At 42.3% G+C, this 19,783-nt stretch overlaps 1 protein-coding gene across 1 annotated transcript in view; it reads right to left on the minus strand.

Moving 5' to 3' along the window:
* The window catches only part of ABTB1 (ankyrin repeat and BTB domain containing 1), a 70,041-nt gene that overhangs the window by 42,430 nt on the left and 7,828 nt on the right, over positions 1-19,783 (minus strand). Inside the window, exons 4-7 of the mRNA XM_061618372.1 lie at positions 14,641-14,785; positions 13,596-13,755; positions 12,544-12,589; positions 10,497-10,613 (exon numbers count right to left, since the gene is read on the minus strand). Coding sequence (XP_061474356.1) covers positions 10,497-10,613; positions 12,544-12,589; positions 13,596-13,755; positions 14,641-14,785 — 468 coding nt within the window. The remainder of the gene's footprint in view (positions 1-10,496; positions 10,614-12,543; positions 12,590-13,595; positions 13,756-14,640; positions 14,786-19,783) is intronic.

Genomic DNA, 19,783 nt, shown 5'->3' on the forward strand with positions numbered 1-19,783 from the left:
GAGGGAGTAGCATGCAAGTATGAGGCTTCTGGTGGCTTCTTCCTGCTCACTCATATAGCACTAAACCATAGTTATGTAAATAGAGCCATTATCTCTTTTGCATTTCAGTAACAATTAAAGTGATGAAGTAGATTAATAACTGTTGAGGTAGAAGTAGTCATTTCATACATGTTTGGGCACAAATGTGCATTCACACATATACAGTTCCACCTTGTAAGTACTGACTATATGTGAAAGCTTTTGCTTTTTAAATGAAGGCTGGGATTCTCAGGATTCTAAAGAAGATACTTAGCCAAGTAGAAATTAATTTCAGCATGAATTTAAACCTGAAGAAGAACAACAACGTAGACTGGAAGAGCTACAGTAAAAATTCTGAAGCATTATAGATCACATGTGGCAGGCCTGCCTTGTTCATTTGCTATATAAAGGAGTACCTGAATAATATGGTATAGTGAAGTAAGCTGCTGTGATCAATACTAAATCACTAACAAGTGGCATGCATCTATGATGCAGTATTGATTTCAACTTGTGGTTATTACACAGGTATTAGTCTTCTCCTCCTCTACCTCCAGCTTCTTGCTATAGTGGTCTTATTTCAGGGAGAGTTCTTTATCTCCTTTGTTAATACACAGAAACTGTGTACAAAAATAGAAGGAACAAAAATGCTGTTCTGGCACCTTCGGTGTTAAATGGATTATTGCGCTGTAAGCTTTTGCAGCCAGGGGTTAGCAGTGTACAAAAAGACTTCATTGGTTTATACTCAGGAGATCAGCAAGAAAAGGAAGCTACTCCTGTGCTAGTTAACAAGTTAATACTGCGTCAGAACCAGAGGTGGTTTGACAAGTGTGACTCAATGGATTTAGAACTTCTCTTCAAATCTCAGGTGACTCACATTGCCAAGTAACATCACTGCCCTTGACATTTTACAGATGATTACATGGGGCTGTCATCTTAACACACAACTGAGTAGTGGGCGAAAGAAAACTGCCACAATACAGCATCTTTCTCCCCTTTCCTCCTGCTCCCCAGTTAACTGCATATGCCATTGAACAACAGCTGATACTGCTATACAGACATCAGAAATACCAGTGGGCAAAGGAACCTTCACCCACCAGCTGAAATCCCCCTCTACCCACCAATCCAAGAGGTGCTGTTTTGACATCTAGTAAATTCTAATTATGAACAGGCTATATAATGCCTTTCAAAAGATATGCTATTATTTATTATTTATTTATTTATTAATTATGCTTTTATACCGCCCTTTAGCAATAAGCTCTCAGGGCGGTGTACAACAATAAAAACAGGTTAAAATACAAGTGAGTATAAATAAAATGCACTATAAAACATATGTGAAAACAAGATTGCAACAAAAAAATTAAAATTAACATTTGAAATTAAAAATTTAAATTTAAAAAGCCTGGGCAAAGAGGTAGGTCTTTACCTGGCGCTGAAAAGATAACAAAGAAGGCGCCAGGTGTATCTCGTCAGGGAGGTCGTTCCATAATTCAGGGGCCACTACTGAGAAGGCCCTAGTTCTAGTTATTGCTCTCCGGGCCTCGCTATGCGTTGGAACCCAGAGAAGGGCCTTCGACGTCAAGCGCAGCGAGCGGGTAGATACATAGCGGGAGAGGCGTTCCGCCAGGTATTGAGGTCCAATGCCGTTAAGGGCTTTATAGATAAGAACCAACACTTTGAATCTGGCCCGGAAACATATTGGTAGCCAGTGCCAGCAGATAGTGAAATTGTACCTTTTGCCACATGAAACTTTGCTCCAACGTATGTAAGAGTGGAGGGGGGAGGAGAAGAGAGGCATTTGCTCACATCAGTTCTTCCCATTTCTTCCTTTGCCAGAGAGCACACCAGCTTCTCAATATGATTCTGAGAAAGTGACCTATCTCCTGCCCTCTATTAATTACAAGGAGCTTCAACAGGATTATGCTATGGTAAGAGACAGCAGAAGACGGAGGGAGATAAACTAGATTTGAAGACTGCATTTGATGACACAGACGCCCCTAGGTTATATTACATTAAACACTAGATTATGTTGGAAGAAGCTCACTTTCTACATTTCCATTCATTTCATGCAAAAAGCTTCCTTCTACCCTCAATCAGGTCTCAGTAGTCCTAGCCAGCCAATTGTTTTGAAGCACATGCACATATATGTTTTCAACGAGAAACAGGGGTAAGCCCACTTGATGCAGATGAGATGTCTGAATGAGCAGAAAAAATTGGTAAGCCGTGTGGGGACACTCAAGCAAAGTGTATTTAACAGTGAAGCACACACAGCATTGGAGCTGTTGTGTTCATTCAGCAAATACTGCCAAGTATGACCCCATGTCCAATTCTAAGACAAGTCAAGACTAAGCCAACTTCCCGCTTACAGTTCTTGGGGATACATCTGACCACAAACCAATTGAATTTCTTAAAAATGAGAGGATTTGTTGAAAGGGACAATAAAGGAGGTCAGATTTATTCAGGAGGCCTGGAGGGTATTTGAAACCACAATAACAGAAGCTCTGGAGAAACTATTAAAATAGAAGGGCAGTTAATGAGCACAGTGAAGGAAGTAAAAAGGCTTTTCTCAAGGTGGTCTAGCCGAAATGAGGACAACAAGTAGGTGTACAAACTCTAGCAAAACAAACATAATTTGATAAGGTAAGCAAAAAGATTTTAGCACATTATTAAAATGTTTGACATTTCTTTAAATACATTAGAAGCAGAACATCCAGGGAGGCAGTTGGACTACTAAATTACAGAAAGTATAGGGATTGCCAGGAAGAGAACGGAGATTTTAAAGAAGCTGAAAGAATCTTCACTGTAGAAGGTGTTGGACAGATACCCTCCCTGAAAAAGTGGTTCATGTGTGGATATTTGAAGAAAGCAGACACAGCTTTTCCTCCCTTCTAGTAACACTAGAATTCAAGGCAGACAAAACAGACAAAAAGAAAATACTTCTTCACCCAAGGCATAATTAATTCATGGCATTTGCTGCTACAGGATGTAGTGATTTCCTCAGAAGGGGATTAAATGAATTCATGGAAGATAGATAACTGTAAAATCCAGATTCATAGAGGCAGTATCCTGCTGAATACCAGTTGCCAGGAGCAACAGCAGAAGGCAGCTGAAGACTCCATACCGTGATGGTGACCTACCTAGAAACATCCAGCTGGCCACTGTGGAAAAACAAGATGCTGTACTACTAGATGGACTTTTGGCCCGATGAAGGAGGGCACTCATGTTCTTAAGATGGGGGTAAAGAGAATGAATTGCACGCCTGTGTGTCTAGTGGCAAGTTGGGAATTCCCAATGGGAATTTACAAAATGTCTTTCAAGTACATTCACAAAACTGTCCCAAAGGGAAACTGGCAGCCTAGTGCCAATTTAAAATCAGAAGCCAAAAGCATATGCAACTGTTTTAAAGGAGGACTGAGTCATCCTATCTATCCTACCCAGAAGACACTCAGAAGCAGCAAGAGAGATTTCAAATGAAAAAAAGAAAAAGCAACATTGTCAAAGGGCTGTACATGCAGATGCTTTTGTTTGAAGTTTCCAGTTCATTTAGAAGATGGAAATGTTCTACCTGAAGTGCTTACATAAGATAGATTAAGTGCAAGATGAAGAACAGTACAGCTGAGTTGAGGTAGTTTCCTCTCCTCACCCTCCAGGTGTGCTGTACATGTCATATAGTTAGTATGAATTACGAACAAAAAAGTGAGTGCATAGTTTATATCACGAGTTCTGGTAAAGCGCTTTCCCACAAATTTTTGGAAAGATCACCAAAAAAACCACTATGATGGCTTGCATCTTTCATTCTATGACAGCAATACTGCACAAAGTAGATTTCAGAAGAGATTTAACTCAAACATAAGCAAGGTCAATCAAAAACAAACATGTACAGTAGCATCAGTAAGATCAACTCACATTTCTGAAGTGTCAAGAAAATGGGCAATATAGCGACAAGGTAGTAGCAATCATTAACATTAATTTAGGACCAGCAACGGTCCAGGTGCATGAAAGAAAGGGACATGTGCCTCTAAGGCACCACTTCAAATGGCCTTCTTTCCCAGTGGTGCTACAAAGCTCTCCTTGGCTCCTACAACCCAGTGTGGGGAAAGTGGAAGTACGAGAGGACAATAGCATATTTTGTAGCAACTACGATAAAGTTTCCTCTAGTTCATTCAAAATGACAAAGCTATGACAGGGTCAAAGTTGATGTGTTACAGTGGCAGTGTGGGATGTCAAGAGGAAATGCAGTGCCTGAATCCATAAAGGATGCTCTCGCACCTTCAATTTTCAAGACAATCAAGGAATGCAAATAAAAATGGATCCTGTTACGACAGGTTCACACACTCAGATTCCCAAGGGCACGTGTTGTAACAATCCTCTCATTGTTCTTCCTCTCTGTGTATGAGCAAACTGAACTGTCCATTTCACCACTAAAAGGTTTCTCATAAATGTTAGAAGAGTACAAAACAATCCTAAAGAAATTGGAATGTATTATCTGCCCAACCAAATACTTAAATTTTATGTCTAATTTGAGGGCTATAAACAATACTACCTCCTTTCTCATTCTAGATGTCCAAGAGAAAAAGCAACTTTCATTGGTGCACATGGGCCTTGTAGGGGATGGAAATTACATCAAACGGGTGGTAGTCTTACCACACAATCAAGACAGCAAAGTTGGGTTTGTTAACAGCCTGGCATGTTTTCCATTTGTGAAAAAACCATTATTATGCATTTCTAGAAATAAGAGCTTATTAACACTAATCAGCTAAACTTCCAGTGAAAGAACTGAAAAATTCTGTAATTAGAGATGCTGAAATATAATCAAGGATTAACACAGATCTACCTAAATTGGTTACTCATTACCCCTTTAAGGCAATGACAGCATGATTTTATTAAATCTTGCACACAGGAACAACTGAAATCTATATCCTAACACATTAGCAAAAGAAAAAAATCCATACAGGGTGCTTTTCAGTGAAATATCTACCTGCATCTGTTAAACATCATCATAATGCATTATTGTTTGGCAGCTGCACAGTTAACCTTACAATACAACAGGAAGTGTGTGTCTGTGTGTGTGTCTGGGAGGGAACTCAACTATCAAACCCAAATTAAATAGATCTATTCTTGTTGTCATGTGCCTTCAAGTAAATTATGACTTATGGCGACCCTATGAATCAACGACCTCCAATAGCATCTGTTATAAACCACCCTGTTCAGATCTTGTAAGTTCAGGTCTGTGGCTTCCTTTATGGGATTGATCCATCTCTTGTTTGGTCTTCCTCTTTTTCTACTCCCTCCTGTTTTTCCCAGCATTATGGTCTTTTCTAGTGAATCATGTTTTCTCATTATGTGTCCAAAGTATGATAACCTCAGTTTTATTATTTTACTTCCTAGTGATAGTTCTGGTTTAACTTGTTCTAACACCCAATTATGTGTCTTTTTTGTGGTCCATGGTATGTGCAAAGCTCTCCTCCAACACTTTCAAATGAGTTGATTTTTCTCTTATCCGCTTTCTTCACTGTCCAACTTTCACATCCATACATAGAGATTGGGAATACCATGGTCAGAATGATCCTGACTTTAGTGTTCAGTGAAAATAGATCTAGCATTGAGATATATTTCCTGCCTGCCCCATTTCTGCAGCTTGTATCATCCAGGTTTAGGAATGGTCAGAGTCCTATAAATATTTAATGATTTTGATATTGGGTTGTATAGAATGTTACTCTTATTTAGAGTAGAACCACTGAAATGTACAAGTGGCTTGTTTATTATTCCAGGTTATTATTCAGCCATGAGAGTGGCTGTATACTATAGCCAGCATGGGTTTTTCACATTCTGCAATGTTTAATTGAAAATACCCCCATGCCATTCTGATGCTTCCCATAAGCTCATTTCAAAACAAAACCTTACCAAACTCATAGTTCTGAACTCAGAAACACTTGCTTAACAACCCTCTCAATTTTCATGGCGATACACAAAATAATCAGAGAGAATAGAGAGTTGAAAGTCTAAAAGGAGAGGAAAAAAACGCAGAGCCCTTTTGAACTTTTTTCTCTGAGAGTTCTCATAATCTGTTGAAATTCATTAAAAATCAGCCGTATTCACAGAGTACCTGTAATCCTAATACTGACCTTGCCCCATACTCTGACCTTCATCTTCTGCAGTTTAAAAGTTTAAAAAGTGCCGGGCTGATTTTTAATTAATTTAATAAATTTTGGCTGGCAGCCTACGATAACATGGGGCATGCTCAGTAAGAACCAACTGTCAGAGTTCTAAAAGCCAGACTCACAGCTGCTTGGCTTGCCTAATCAGGGAGCCACACCCACACCAGACTTTGATTTCACTTGAGACAGTCATGGCTTCCCCCAGAGAATCCTGGGAAGTGTAGTTTGTGAAGGGTGCTGAGAGGAGACTCCTGTTCCACTGACAGAGCTCCAGGGGCCAGGCTGGTTTAACAGTCAGCCATTCTGATTGAAGGTCTGTGAGGGGAACAGGGCGTCTCCTAGCAACTCTCAGCACCCTTCACTAACTACACTTCCCAGGATTCTTTGACAGAAGCCATGACTGTCCAAAGTGAAATAAAGGCCTGGTGTGGATGTGGCTAGGGAAAGCTTTGGTTTAAATTTGGGTGGGAGGCTACATGTGCCTGCTGTAGAATAAAAAGGTGGGGGAAACTCTGAAAAAGAATGATACTGTTCACAATGTTTTCCTTTTGGAAAGAAAAGGGGCTTCCCTTCTGCCCAGTGCTCACCCACCCAATCTCCTCCCCCTCCCTTCCCTGCCCCTTCCCTGGGTCAGTGTTGGACTATGACCTGGGAGACCAGGGTTCGAATCCCCACACAGCCATGAAGCTCACTGGGTCACCTTGGGCCAGTCACTGCCTCTCAGCCTCAGAGGAAGGCAATGGTGAAACCACCTCTGAATACCGTTTACCATGAAAACCCAATTCAAAGGGTTGCCATAGGTGGGAATCGACTTGAAGGCAGTCCATTTCCATTTTCAAACATGATTGCATAGAAATAAATCCCACTGAACTCAAAAAATATGCAAATGATCAAACCCACCCTCCCTCCCTCCTATCTCCTCCCTCTTGCCCCTTCCCTCCCCCTTCCTTTGCCCCTCCCTCCTCATCCCCATCCCCTTCCAATCCCCTCCTTCCGCTCCCCTTCCTCCTCCCCATGGTCAGTTTTACCTATCTTAAGCATGATTGCACGGAAGTAAATACCACTGAACTCTATAAGCATGCAAATAATCAAACCTGCCCTCCCCTCCCCCTTCCTTTGCCCCCCTCCAATACACTCCTTTCCCTTCCCACTCCTCCTCCCCCATGGTCAGTTTTTCCAATCCTAACCAAGATTGCATAGGAGTAAATCCCATTGAACTCAATACGCATGCAAATGATCAGACCAGCTTTTCCCCTCCTTCCCCTCTACTCTCCCTTCCTCCTCCCCTCCCCTCTTCCTCCTCCCCTGCCCACTCCAGCCCTCCGTCCCTCCCCCCCCCGGTCAGGTTTACCTATCCTAAGCATGATTGCATGGGAGTAAATCACACTGAATTCAATAAACATGCAAATGATCAAACCTCCACCCCTCCCCCTCCTGGCCTGCTCCCCTCCCAGTCCTCCCCTCTGCGTTTCTCCCCTCCCTCCTCCTCTCCCCATCTTCTGTGGTCAGTTTCACCTATCCTAAGCATGATTGCAGGGGAGCAAATCCTATTGAACTCAATAGCATGCAAATGATCAAACTTGCATAGGATCCCATTTCTTTTTAATAATGCTTTTAACCCTTTTTTAAGGTTGTTTTTTAAATGTTTTTAATGCTATTTTCTTTTAATGTGTTTTAAGATCTGTTTTTATGATGTTTTAAAGGGTTTTTAGCGCTTTGTTTGCCGCCCTGGGCTCCTGCTGGGAGGAAGGACGAGATACAAATTAAATAATAAATAAATAAATAAATTTCTTACCTCCCGGATTAAAAAGCAGGGAAATTCACTAATAGGCAAAAAACCTTGCAGTTTAAGAACATACCTATAGCCCACAGCTATTCTATCAAACTTTAAAAAGCAGGGAAATTGGGCAGCTATAGTGAATGCACCAGGGGAGCAGGAGACCTGAACTCCTCTCTGAGATATTGGACTGCCCTACAAATTGGTCAAAATGCAAACACCATTTGGGTTGGTCTTTCACAGTCCAATCCACTTCCTGTGTAGCTTGGAACAATTTGGTAACGTGCCTCTGAGCATATGGGGAGTGGTGGCAACACCTGCAATCAGCCCAAATAACAGAAACAAGACATGTGCTGTGCTGATCTTGTTTTAGCAGGGAGGAAGCAATATTATTAAGACAGTTGATATAGTTCAGATGGTCACTTTGAATATGTCTGATTTCCTTTGCAATTTTAGTGAAGTTTCATATAGGAAATCATTTTTTTCTATTTCTGTGAATACGTGAAGTAGAGCAAAATTTACACTAAAAAAACTCCAAACATAATTGTGGAATAATGGCACTGACCTCTGCAGAATAGTCTCCAGTGGATCTCAGGAGTGTCTCAATTTGCACAAGATAAAACAGTGGGAGGTGAAATATATTCTAGCAAAATATGCTCTATGTTTTTAATTGACCGTGCCCACCTTGCCTTCAATGAAGTGGTTTAAACATAGCAGGCTGAAAACATGCATCCTCTTTTTTCCAACAGCTAGAGTCATTGCTGAAGGAGCAACATATTGGAATCAGTCTGATTTTACATCAAACTACAGTTTCAGATTCCACTGTTAATGCACCCAAAATAGAAATAGAACATAACCTCCAATTTGAAACACAAAAAATGCTGTCTTCACCATCATATGACACTGACCAATAAAAAGGCTTTGAAATTAATAAAAATAAATTTGATTTCTAGGATGCATAATGAGGGAAATAAACTTTTCTTGTTTAGATTCTCTGTAGAAACATTAGTAAGACAGGAAAGAAGCAAAGCAAGAAGAACACCAACAAACATACAAAAATATAATTATCTATCTTTGGAGATGGCAGGTTTTGCCACCACTCACCATATGCTCAGAGGCACTTGTTACCAAATTCTTCCAAGCTACACAGGAAGTGGATTGGACTGTGAAAGACCAACCCAAACAGTGTTTGCATTTTGACCAATTTGTAGGGCAGTACAATATCTCAGAGAAAAGGTCAGGTCTCCTGCTCCCCTGGTGCATTCACTATAGCTGCCCAATTTCCCTGCTTTTTAAAGTCTGATAGAAATAGCTGTGGGCTATAGGTACATTCTTAAACCACAAGGTTTTTTGCCTATGAGTGAATTATACTCTAGGTCAAGGGACAGGTGCTTAGGTAGATACTATTCAAGTGGCAAATTCCTGGACCACCACGTGTGCCTGATATGACATTATATCACAAGCAACTCATGCTAGAAGACAAGAATGCTGCAAAGGCTTGAGCTAAAAACAAATGTTCCACTAGGGTTCCATTCCACAGACTGGCATATGCAGAGCATCTTAACTTGACGTACAGTGGAGACAGAATTTTGTCATCAAATTATAGGTAGTTCGGATTCTTCAGGGCATATAGCGTTACCCCACTTCTCCCTAGGCACTGGATCCACATCCTGGGAGCTTAAAGAAGTTGCCTGTGCCAGACCAAAACAATTTCTAAAAGCAACAGACTTCGCCTCTGTTATCCACTTATTATTATTATTAAATTTACTACCCGCCCTTCTCCAGTAGGTCCCAGGGTGGGTCACAACAATGTAAAATACATTAAAAACAGCTTAGAACAAATTAAAACAAATAACATTGACATCTTTAGTTACTTCCCAGCTAGACTACTGCAAGACACCATGTGGGACTGCCTTTGAAAGCTGTATGGAAACTGTCAACTGGTCTAAAAAAAGGGGCAGACAGACTTGTTTGGCATCTGTAAGTTCAAACATCCATCTGAAGCTGATCTCCTGTCAGCTTCATTGAGTATTTGCTTCTGGACTCAATCCCAAGTGCTAGTTTGGATCTTTCAAGACCTAGATGGCCTAGGACCAAACAGCTTTTAGCACCTGTATTAGACTGCATGGGCATTAAAATCAGCCTGGGAGTCCCTGTTGTCACTGCCATTTGAAAACATTCACTGGTTGAATACAGGAGGCAAGGCTTTCTCTGCCGATGTCACAAGTCTGAGATTTTGATCAGGAGATTATTTATCAGGCTTCCTCTGAGTCTTTTTCACTAGAAACAGTTGTGTTATTGGGCTTTCACTATGTAATTTTTTATCTTGCTCTTAACTGATTTTACCATGTTAATGTATTATTTTATACTGTTAAATGCTTATTGGTATGGTGTATCATGATTGTTTTGAGTACTTCAGGAAAAGAGTGGAATAGAAGCAATAAATAATTACTAGAATTTTTAGCTAATTAATATAAGCAATTAAAACAAAAGCAGCTAGTTTCCCACTTTCACACAAAGGGTGCCAGTATGAACAAGAGTCTTACCAAATTCATACACCTTTTTACACTTTGTTTCCAAGTCTTCAATGAGATCCTGGAGCCGACATTGTTTTGCCAGTCTTTTGCAGTCATTCACATATTCTACGTCTATGTCTAAACGGCCTGGCAAAGAGAAAAACACAATAAAACCAATGACCCTTTCAATCAGCTCCTTTTATTTCCCCTTCTTATATTTATTCAACAACAAGTAAAATACCTCCTTACAAACCACAGCTACAAATTTATGTTCTAGCACCACCCTGTGACTTAAGGAAGCACTGCATTTATACTTTTGAGAATGCTATTTGCACAACTAGTACAGTACAGGAATTTTTGAGTCATCTCATATGCTACTTGAAAAAAATCTACTGTTTCACCTTTTGTATCTTTGTTTTATTATTTTAAATTGCAAACCACCTAAGTATAAAAAACAGGCAACCTTCAATGTTGGTCATACTAAGTTAGATCTACTTGGCTGTATTCAGCTAAATTATTGTGGAAGTGGAAGCCAATGCAAGGATTCCCACTAGCGCAACAGGACTTTCCTCTCCCCCCCCCGTGCACCCTTCAATCTGCTCCAGAGGGTCTGGAGAACTCCCAGAACAGCATGCAGGAGGAGGAGGAGTGAAGGACAGAATAATCTCCTTAGTGCTGCGTTGAATACAACCCATTCAAATTAATGGACCCAAGTGCATTGATTTCAGTGGGTCTACTCTAAGTATGAATTATTTGGATATCACCCTAAGTAAATAAATAAATTATGGATGCACATGTCCATATATGACAATGTCCAGATAGCCAGCAGAGGTAGTATGAAAGTCTATTACTTCTGATAACAGATTATTTGAATTTGTATGCCACTTTTCCACATACATGTGCCCAAAGCAGCTCATCCAGAATCCCTTCTACAGGTTTAAACCACATGTACCTCTGTTAAAAACACATGCATGTGTTACACTTCCTATGTTACATCTTCCTGCATTTCAAGACTGAAGTGTGAACTTCTGTCTGATAGAAGCTAAAAGAAGGATGACTTCAGCTGCCAGATTCATATGTATCCTGTGTGCACAGATATCTAGAAAGATCTGGCTAATATCTAGTGAAGGCTAAGGGCCTTTGTTTGCTAAAAACAAACAAAAATAACAATGATCATCTTGGCTATTCCTTTGCTAGTTCCAATCCATTCATTATCACATCCTTGTACAACTAATAAAGATTTGGGAGGAACCCTACAGACGTATACTAATTCTGCAAATGGGGATAGAGGAGCATGTTACCACAGTCTGTTCCTAGTGAGAAAACACCCGGTCAACAAACAAATCTTCTAGATAACACAATCCTATGTATGCCTACTCAGGAGTAAGTTGCACTGAATTCAATGAAACTTACTGCCAGGTAAGCGTTACAGGACTGCAGCCTTAAATTCCAAATAAATGTTGCTGAAATAAAGGGCTACTTTTAGACTTAAACACAAGGTCTTGTACCATCCAAAGATGTGTGTCATTCATCACTACTAATGTCAGAGCCCTTAGTGCAACTGCATCCATACAGCACTTGCAAAAGAAGGAGACGCATTAGCTGGCGGGGGGAGAAACTGCATTTTCAGGCAACAAAGTATTGTTGCTTAAAAGTGCTTGCAGAGGAAAAAAACACTAACTCCAAAACAAACCACCATGTTAGAGAAAAGCACCCGCATCATCCACAACCAAGTAAAATTTCACGTTTATTCTACTGTAAATTAATCTTCTTGAAGGCTGGAGCAGGCTCCAACCAGCGAACAGTGGTTCAAATCCTACTTGTGCAGCTCTGTGTCCCTCAGTCAAAGCTATTATATGTCAGCTGTCGTATCTAATCCCAGTATCTAATGCCCTCCATCAATTTAGTCCTTGCAAAAAAGAAGGGGGGAAGGGGAAAGCAGCAAATTTTGACAATCTGGGTTTTGAAAGTTTTATGTGAGGTATATACATACACGCAGAATGTTATTCTGAATGAAGTAGTACAATCCAAATGCAGCAGCTGTAACTAATAGTTTGCAGCACACGCCCACATTTACCTGTATAGAGGTACTGCAGAAGAGAACCAAAGGCAGCTGGGTTGATCTATATAAGGAATGAAAGTGGTTATTTACAGAGGTCGCATCATGCCACAGTTCGAAACATACACTGATATAAGTGAGAAATAAACTAGAACAGAGGGAGTCAACGTGGTGAACTGCAGTCCACAACAACAACTAGAGAGGGAATCATGTTGGCTATCCCTGAACTGGAAGGTAGAGAAGGCCTAGAATACTCGAGTGAGTTTTGTAGTGGTAAGCAGCAGCAGATACAATAGTTTTACAGTATCTCCCTTTGTCATAATACTAGCTTCTCAGCTCACAACAAAAACTTGATTTCAGATGTGACAAAAGGCAATAGTGTCATTCAAAACTTAATTTGCGGAACTGACCACCACAAGATATGATGACCACTAGTATAGATGGCTTTTTTAAAAAAGGGAAAGAATAAAGAACTGCCTTTGTGGAAAGTTGAATAGATTCTTTATGAGATTTACCAGTAGGAATAGCTAAAGTCATAATGAAATCCCAATATGCTGTTCCAGATCAATGTAATGGAGATAATCCAAGGAAGACTGTTTTAAAGAAGCTCATGAAGCTTTTGACAATTAGTCCTGTGAGGCTTGGTACTTTGTATAAATTTTATTACGGTCATAGACCAGCCAATGGCTTGGTACTTTTGTAGCAGAATGAAGAGGCAGAATGGACTGTACTATTCAGATGGCAGGTAACAGAATCTATTTCTATTCTGGGTGTTCCAAATGTAACAATATTCACTGCAAGTAGAAAATAGAATGCCACCAACAGGACTAGCCTAGAACTTCCTCCTCTCAATGTGCTATTTTTACTTCAGGAAGGTTTTTGGGTTTTTTTAAGGCAGGCAGGTATTTCAAATGTCATCCTCACTTGCAACCTTAAGTGGTACAGTCCAGTCTACCATCTCATTCTGATGCATATGTAGATCAGGGTCTATTATTTGAAATGTTAAGTAAGCACCAACTTACTTAACTGCAGACATCACTCTAGTTAAAACAAAGCTTGAGTCTTCTCACCAGTGGGTGCTTCAGTGCTATGATATTCTTCCCTTTCCACTTTGTCTCAAACATTTCAGCAAAATATGCGCTCCGGGCACCGAGTATGCAGCGATGGGCACAAAAAGATTTTCCATGGACAATAAAGACAATGTCACTTTGGTAACCCTGTTCCAGAAGTCTGAGAGAAAAATGAGGAAAGACACATCTGTTGTATAAGTTGTTGGAAACTGGACAGTTCTATACACTGGAAGGACTAAGCAGTTGCAAGCATCTTATTCCTTCAAAGTAATAAAGCAGAGGTTTTAAAATAATATATAACATATACATGTATTTTAAGTTGTCCCATTTGTTTCTGTCATTCACATTGTTGTTTTTTACCCCAAGTGTAGATTGCGACTAGTCATAGAATCATAGAATAGCAGAGTTGGAAGGGGCCTATAAGGCCATCGAGTCCAACCCCCTGGCTAATACAGGAATCCAACTTAAAGCATACCCAAGAGATGGCTGGCCAGCTGCCTCTTGAATGTCTGCAATGTTGGAAAGCCCACTACCTCCCTAGGTAATTGGTTCCATTGTTGTTCTGCTCTAACACTCTGGGATAATCAAGAAGAGATCCTGGCCTTCCTCTACTTGAAGAGTGCTATCGTATCTCCCCTCAGTCTTCTATTATTAAGGCTAAACATGCCCAGTTCTTTCAGTCTCTCCTCATAGGGCTTTATTTCCAGTCCCCTGATCCTTGTTTCCCTCCTCTGAACCTGTTCCAGTCTGTCTGCATCCTTCTTAAGCAGTCAGTTTAATCTTGAGTGTTGTATAAGAAGGCTCGGGGGGGGGGATTAAATACATACAAACAAACTTTCAAATTTTTATGTACTAACAGGGGCTTTGCAGATTTGTCATCACAAGCAAGCCTCCCCAAGGGAGGCTAAAAATAAATAAAACAGGCAAAAAGGTCACTCATCCCAGTAGCAGGCACAGCAATCCAACAGAAACAGAAGAAAGCATGCTAGTGTTTACAGCCCCCAGTGAAGTTGCCCCTTCTGCTGACATCAGCATATCGCTTTACCGTTGAAGGAACACATCATAGTAGTCTCTCTTCATGCACTTTGCTGTGATCTGTTTGTACTCCTTTAACACCCGACGAATAGCATCACTCAAGGCCCCATATAAACAGCGCTCCCCATCAAAGGTGTTTGCCTCACATTTTGCACCTGTAAATCAAAACCAATCTGCATTTAGATATGAAACCACACTATAAGTACTATATCATTTACACACATGATATTTACTTTTTCAGCAGAACGGAACTAAAAACTACTTCCATTCAACAAACCAACAAACAAGCCTTCAACCCTCATTGCAAGCCCTTTCATATGTTCTGCTGGTCTGAAGCAGAGCTCATGAAGTAAAATTAACCATCAAATATAATAATCAGTCTCTTCATTTCTGTCTTGAGGCAACTGCAAGACTGCTCAGTTTTAAAAAATAGCTGCATGAATGGTCCCATCAGCTTCAATAAATTATACAGTATTTCACACAAAATGTTTCTGCTACACCCGTAGCATTGTGAACCAGTGTGCTCCACTATTAGCCAGGGTGTGTGTAGTGGTTAGAGTGTTGCATTAGGACCAGGGAGATAAGGGTTCATATCTCCACTGAGTCATGAAGCTCATGGGCAACCTTGGGCCTGTCTCAGCCTAACCTACATCACAGTATTCACGTGAGGATAAAATGAGGAGGGGGGAAAATGTATGCCACGTTAAGCTCCTTGGAGGAAAGGTAGGATATATTGTTTAGAAATTAAAAATAGAGACAAAGAATCCCCTTTTAAGTACACTGCTAATACTTTATTGAAATACAAATTTATAACATTGCTTATAAGGTCCCCCCAAAAATGAAAGTTTCCAAAATACAGAAGTAGGTAAAAGTTATACCCCTTGGGCCCTTAGGAATATTACTGAAACTGCTCTGCTTTCCTGGGATATCAAAGACTATTACCTTGCATAAAGAACACTAGAGACTTAGAAAAAAATAACCAGTCATTTGCCTGTGCCATCTCACAGTTTGGAATATACTGTATTAAGTTGTCCAAACTCAATATAACCCTCTGTTAATTCTGTGCTTGCACTGACCAAAGTACAGCCATTCTAAGAGAGCTAGGCTGCACGTAGCTACTGTTCACTGACAGTCCCACACAGCAGCAAAACCTTCAGATATTTACTGTGAATCCCAGACACAGGCATAGACTTAGATATGCATTCTCCCATTAAGACAACCTGAATCTTCCTGTTCACTATGCATAACCCAATTCCATCCTCCTGTCCTAAAGTTCTACCTTTCTGGATCACACTGTATTATTTGGATAATTTAAATAATAAGGGGAAAAGCTGCAGCACTGGGGGACTGGAGAAGGCCTGCCCTGGGAGTGAGTAACTGAGCATCTGGTGCTTGTTTGCTCGCTCCTTTGGGTTGCTGTCTCTTGGGAAAGCTGAAGTCCTTGCTAAGTGCTGCAAGGACTGGGACCCCCGCCTGACCCTGACTCCAGAGAGAGGCTACTGTCAATCTTGCAGCCTCTTGTGTCAGCTCCTGGCTGGGTCAGGGGGTATAAAAGCCCAGCTGCCTTTGAGCAACGGGTCTGCCACCGCCGGGGTTGCCACTGCCGGGGCGACACTAAAGGGAGTTTCCCCTTGGAGATTTCCTTAGCAAGTCCCAGGAGCGAGGGCGCTACCCCTCCCTTTTTTTTTTTACCAATCGAGAGGAGGTTGGTATCGGGGAGGATGTATGGCGCATGTGTAGTTCCTGCTCAGGGTGAGAGCCTGTGCAGTGAACTGAACGATAGGAGAAAGACGCCAGATGCCTTCAGAGTGAGAGTCTGTAACTGGCAGAAGGCTGGCCCTCCCTGGGTGTGAGACAGGGGGGAGTAGATGTGCCCAGGGTAAAGAGTGGGTCTGACTGTTCCCAATTCTTGCAGAAGCCTACCAGGATAATTGGCTCAGGTAGGTTTTGTTGGTGGGCTCTTGTTGGGTCCATATCAGCTGTTTAGGAGGAGTCTTAGTAAAGAGGAACATGGGTGATGCCATCCCAATTTCAGTGATCATGGGTAAAGGGAGGTATGGCCATGGGGAAGTGGTGAACTACTGCTGAAGACAAGGGTAAAGCTATCTACGCTTTGTTCCTCGCTCCCACTCCTCTCATGGATGGGTTCCTTGTTGCTCATCTGCTGTGCCCACTGGCCTGTGTGTGCTGTTTAATGCCAGATCGGTTCACAATAAGGCCACACTCATCCATGGTGTGCATTATCGAGACCTGGGTGGGTGAGCTGGGAGAAGCTGATCTGACCCAGCTTTGCCCAACTGAATACTTGGTGCAACACCAGCACAGGCTGCAGGGACAGGGGGAGGAGTTGCTGTGGTCTACACAACTTCCATCTCTGTCACCAGGAAACCACTCTGTCTTGGAGCTGACTGTGAGGGCCTGCATGTGGTCCTGGGCCAAAGAGACAGGAAACTATGGTTGCTGCTGGTGTACCGTCCACCCTGCTGCCCGACAGCTTCTCTGACTGAGCTGGCAGAGGCTGTCTTGGCTGTGGTATTGGAGGAACCCAGAATGATAGTCCTGGGTGATTTCAATGTCCATGCTGAGGCTGCTTCTAGCGTTCTGGCTCGGGACTTCATGGCCTCCATGATGACCATGGGGCTGTCTCAAGTTGTCACTGGCCCGATGCATAGGGCAGGGCACACGCTTGACTTGGTTTTTGCTCCAGATGGAACAAAGGGTGGTCTGGAGATGGGGGAGTGGATGTCACTCCACTGTCATCGTCAGACCACTTCCTGGTGAAGTTTAGACTGATGGCTTCAGTCCTCCCCTGCAGGAGTGATGGACAGATTAAGATGGCCTGACCTGGAGAATAATGGAAGCCACTGGATTCCTTAATGCCCTGGGAGTGTTTGCAGTAGATAGAGCAGCTGACCCTGTTGAAGGCCTTGTCATGCTGTGGAACAGCAAGGCATGTCGGGCTCTTGACACGGTTGCCCCCGAGCACCCTCTCCAGCATTGTGGAGCCTCGTTTGCACCTTGGTACACCAGTGAACAGTGGACGACGGCTAGAGCACAAGTGGCGAAAGATGTGATGTGAGGCTGATTGGGCACAAGTAAAGCATCATAACCATGCCTACTGTATGGCAGTGATGGCGGCAAAGAAGGCCAACTTCTCTGCCACCATTGCATCCTCAAGCAGCCATTCAGTGGAGCTTTTTCGTATTAACAGGGGTCTGTTGACATCAACAGAGTTTTAGAAATAGAGTTTTAGACCCTTCAGAGGCCCACTGTGAATTGTTTGCAACACACTTTGAGGGTAAAGTTGCTTGCCTCCGTAGCAGTCTTGATGCCCCCTCCACATCTATTGTCCCAAGTGAGGTGTCCAATGCAACATCTGCTGCAACTTCTTGGGAATGGTTTCAGTTGATGCAGCCTGATGACATAGACAAGGTGCTTGTGACAATGCAGCCAGCAACGTGTCCTCTTGACCCTTGCCCATCTTGGCTTATTAAAGTTTGCCAAGGGGGGTTGACCGAGTGGATCCAGGGTGTGGTCAACACATTATTGTGGAAGGGAGTGGTTCCAACCATCCTGAAAGAGGCAGCGATCCAACCACTCCTAAAAAAGACCACCCTGGACCCACTGGTTTGAGACAACTACCACGCAAATACCCCCTTCTTAGGGAAGGTGATTGAGAGAGTTGTGGCACAGCAATTACAAGTACTCTTGGATGAAACAGATTATCTTGACCTATTCCAGTCTGGGTTCAGGCCTGGTTAGGGGATGCTTTGTTGCCCTGATGGATGACCTTTATTGGGAGAAGGACAGGGGGAGTGTGACCCTGTTATTCTTACTTGATCTCTCAGCAGCTTTTGGTACCATTGACCATGATATCCTTCTGGGCCGACCTGGTGAGATGGGTACTGCAGGCACTGTTTTACAGTGGTTCGATCCTATCTCCAGGGTTGTTTTCAGAGAACAGCATTGGGTGACTATCTTTCGGCCCCTTGGTAGTTGTGCTGTGGGGTGCCGCAGGATACCATCTTGTCCCCCATGCTGTTTAACATCTATATGAAGCCCTTGAGACCGGTCATCCGGAGATTTGGGGTGAGGTGTCAGCAGTACGCTGACAATACCCAGCTCTATTTCTCTGTAACATCTGAATCGGGAAAGGCCGTGCAAGCCTTGGACCACTGCGTGGACTCAGTGGTGGGCTGGATGAAGGCCAATAAACTGAGTATGAATCCTAACAAGATGGAGACATTGTGGGTTGGTGGTTCCTGAGTTCGGATAATTGGTCGGTTGCCTGCTTTGAATGGGGCTGTACTCCCTCTGAAAGAGCAGGTCTGTAGTCTGGGGGTGCTCCTAGATCCATCTTTTTCGCTAGAGGCTCAGGTGACCTCAGTGGCTAGGAGTGCCTTTTACCAGCTTCGGCTGGTAAGACAGCTGCAGCCATTTCTGGACTGGGATAGCCTGACCACTGTTGTCCTCGCACAGGCTGGATTACTGTAATGCATTCTCTGTGGGGCTGCCTTTAAGGTTGGTCCGGAAGCTGCAGTCTGCTCACTGGGGCAGGGTATGACCAACATGTCACCCCCCTGCTGAAAGAATTGCACTGGCTACCTATTAGCTACCCGGCTAAGTTCAAGGTTCTAGTTTTGGTGTACAAAGCCCTACACAACTCAGGACCAGGATACCTGAACAACCGTCTTATCCCTTATATGCCTAGTCGATCACTGTGCTCTGCAGGTGAGGGCATCCTGTGGATACCATCTTATTAGGAGGTCCATTCCGCACAACATAGAACCTTTAGTGTAGTGGCACCTACCCTTTGGAATTCCCTCCCCTTAAATATTAGACAGACGCCATCTCTGTTATCTTTCTGGCATCTACTGAAGACCTTCCTCTTTCAACAAGCCTTTTAAATAGAGACCTTATCCCAGTCTGCATCTGTGCTGGAATTGCTTTTTAACATGTTTTTAACCCTTCTTTTTAAAAAAATAAATGTTTTTAATGTTTTAAACAATGTTTTTACAAATGTTTTGTTTTAATCTGTTTTTAATAGTGGTTTTGTTTTAATATATTTTAAAGTCTATTTTTATGATGTGTTAAAGTGTTTTTAGTGCTCTTGTTTTCAGCCCTGGGCCCCTACTGGGAGAAAGGACGGGATA

This window comes from Rhineura floridana, chromosome 3 (genome assembly GCF_030035675.1).
Source record: "Rhineura floridana isolate rRhiFlo1 chromosome 3, rRhiFlo1.hap2, whole genome shotgun sequence".
Lineage (NCBI taxonomy): Eukaryota > Metazoa > Chordata > Lepidosauria > Squamata > Rhineuridae > Rhineura > Rhineura floridana.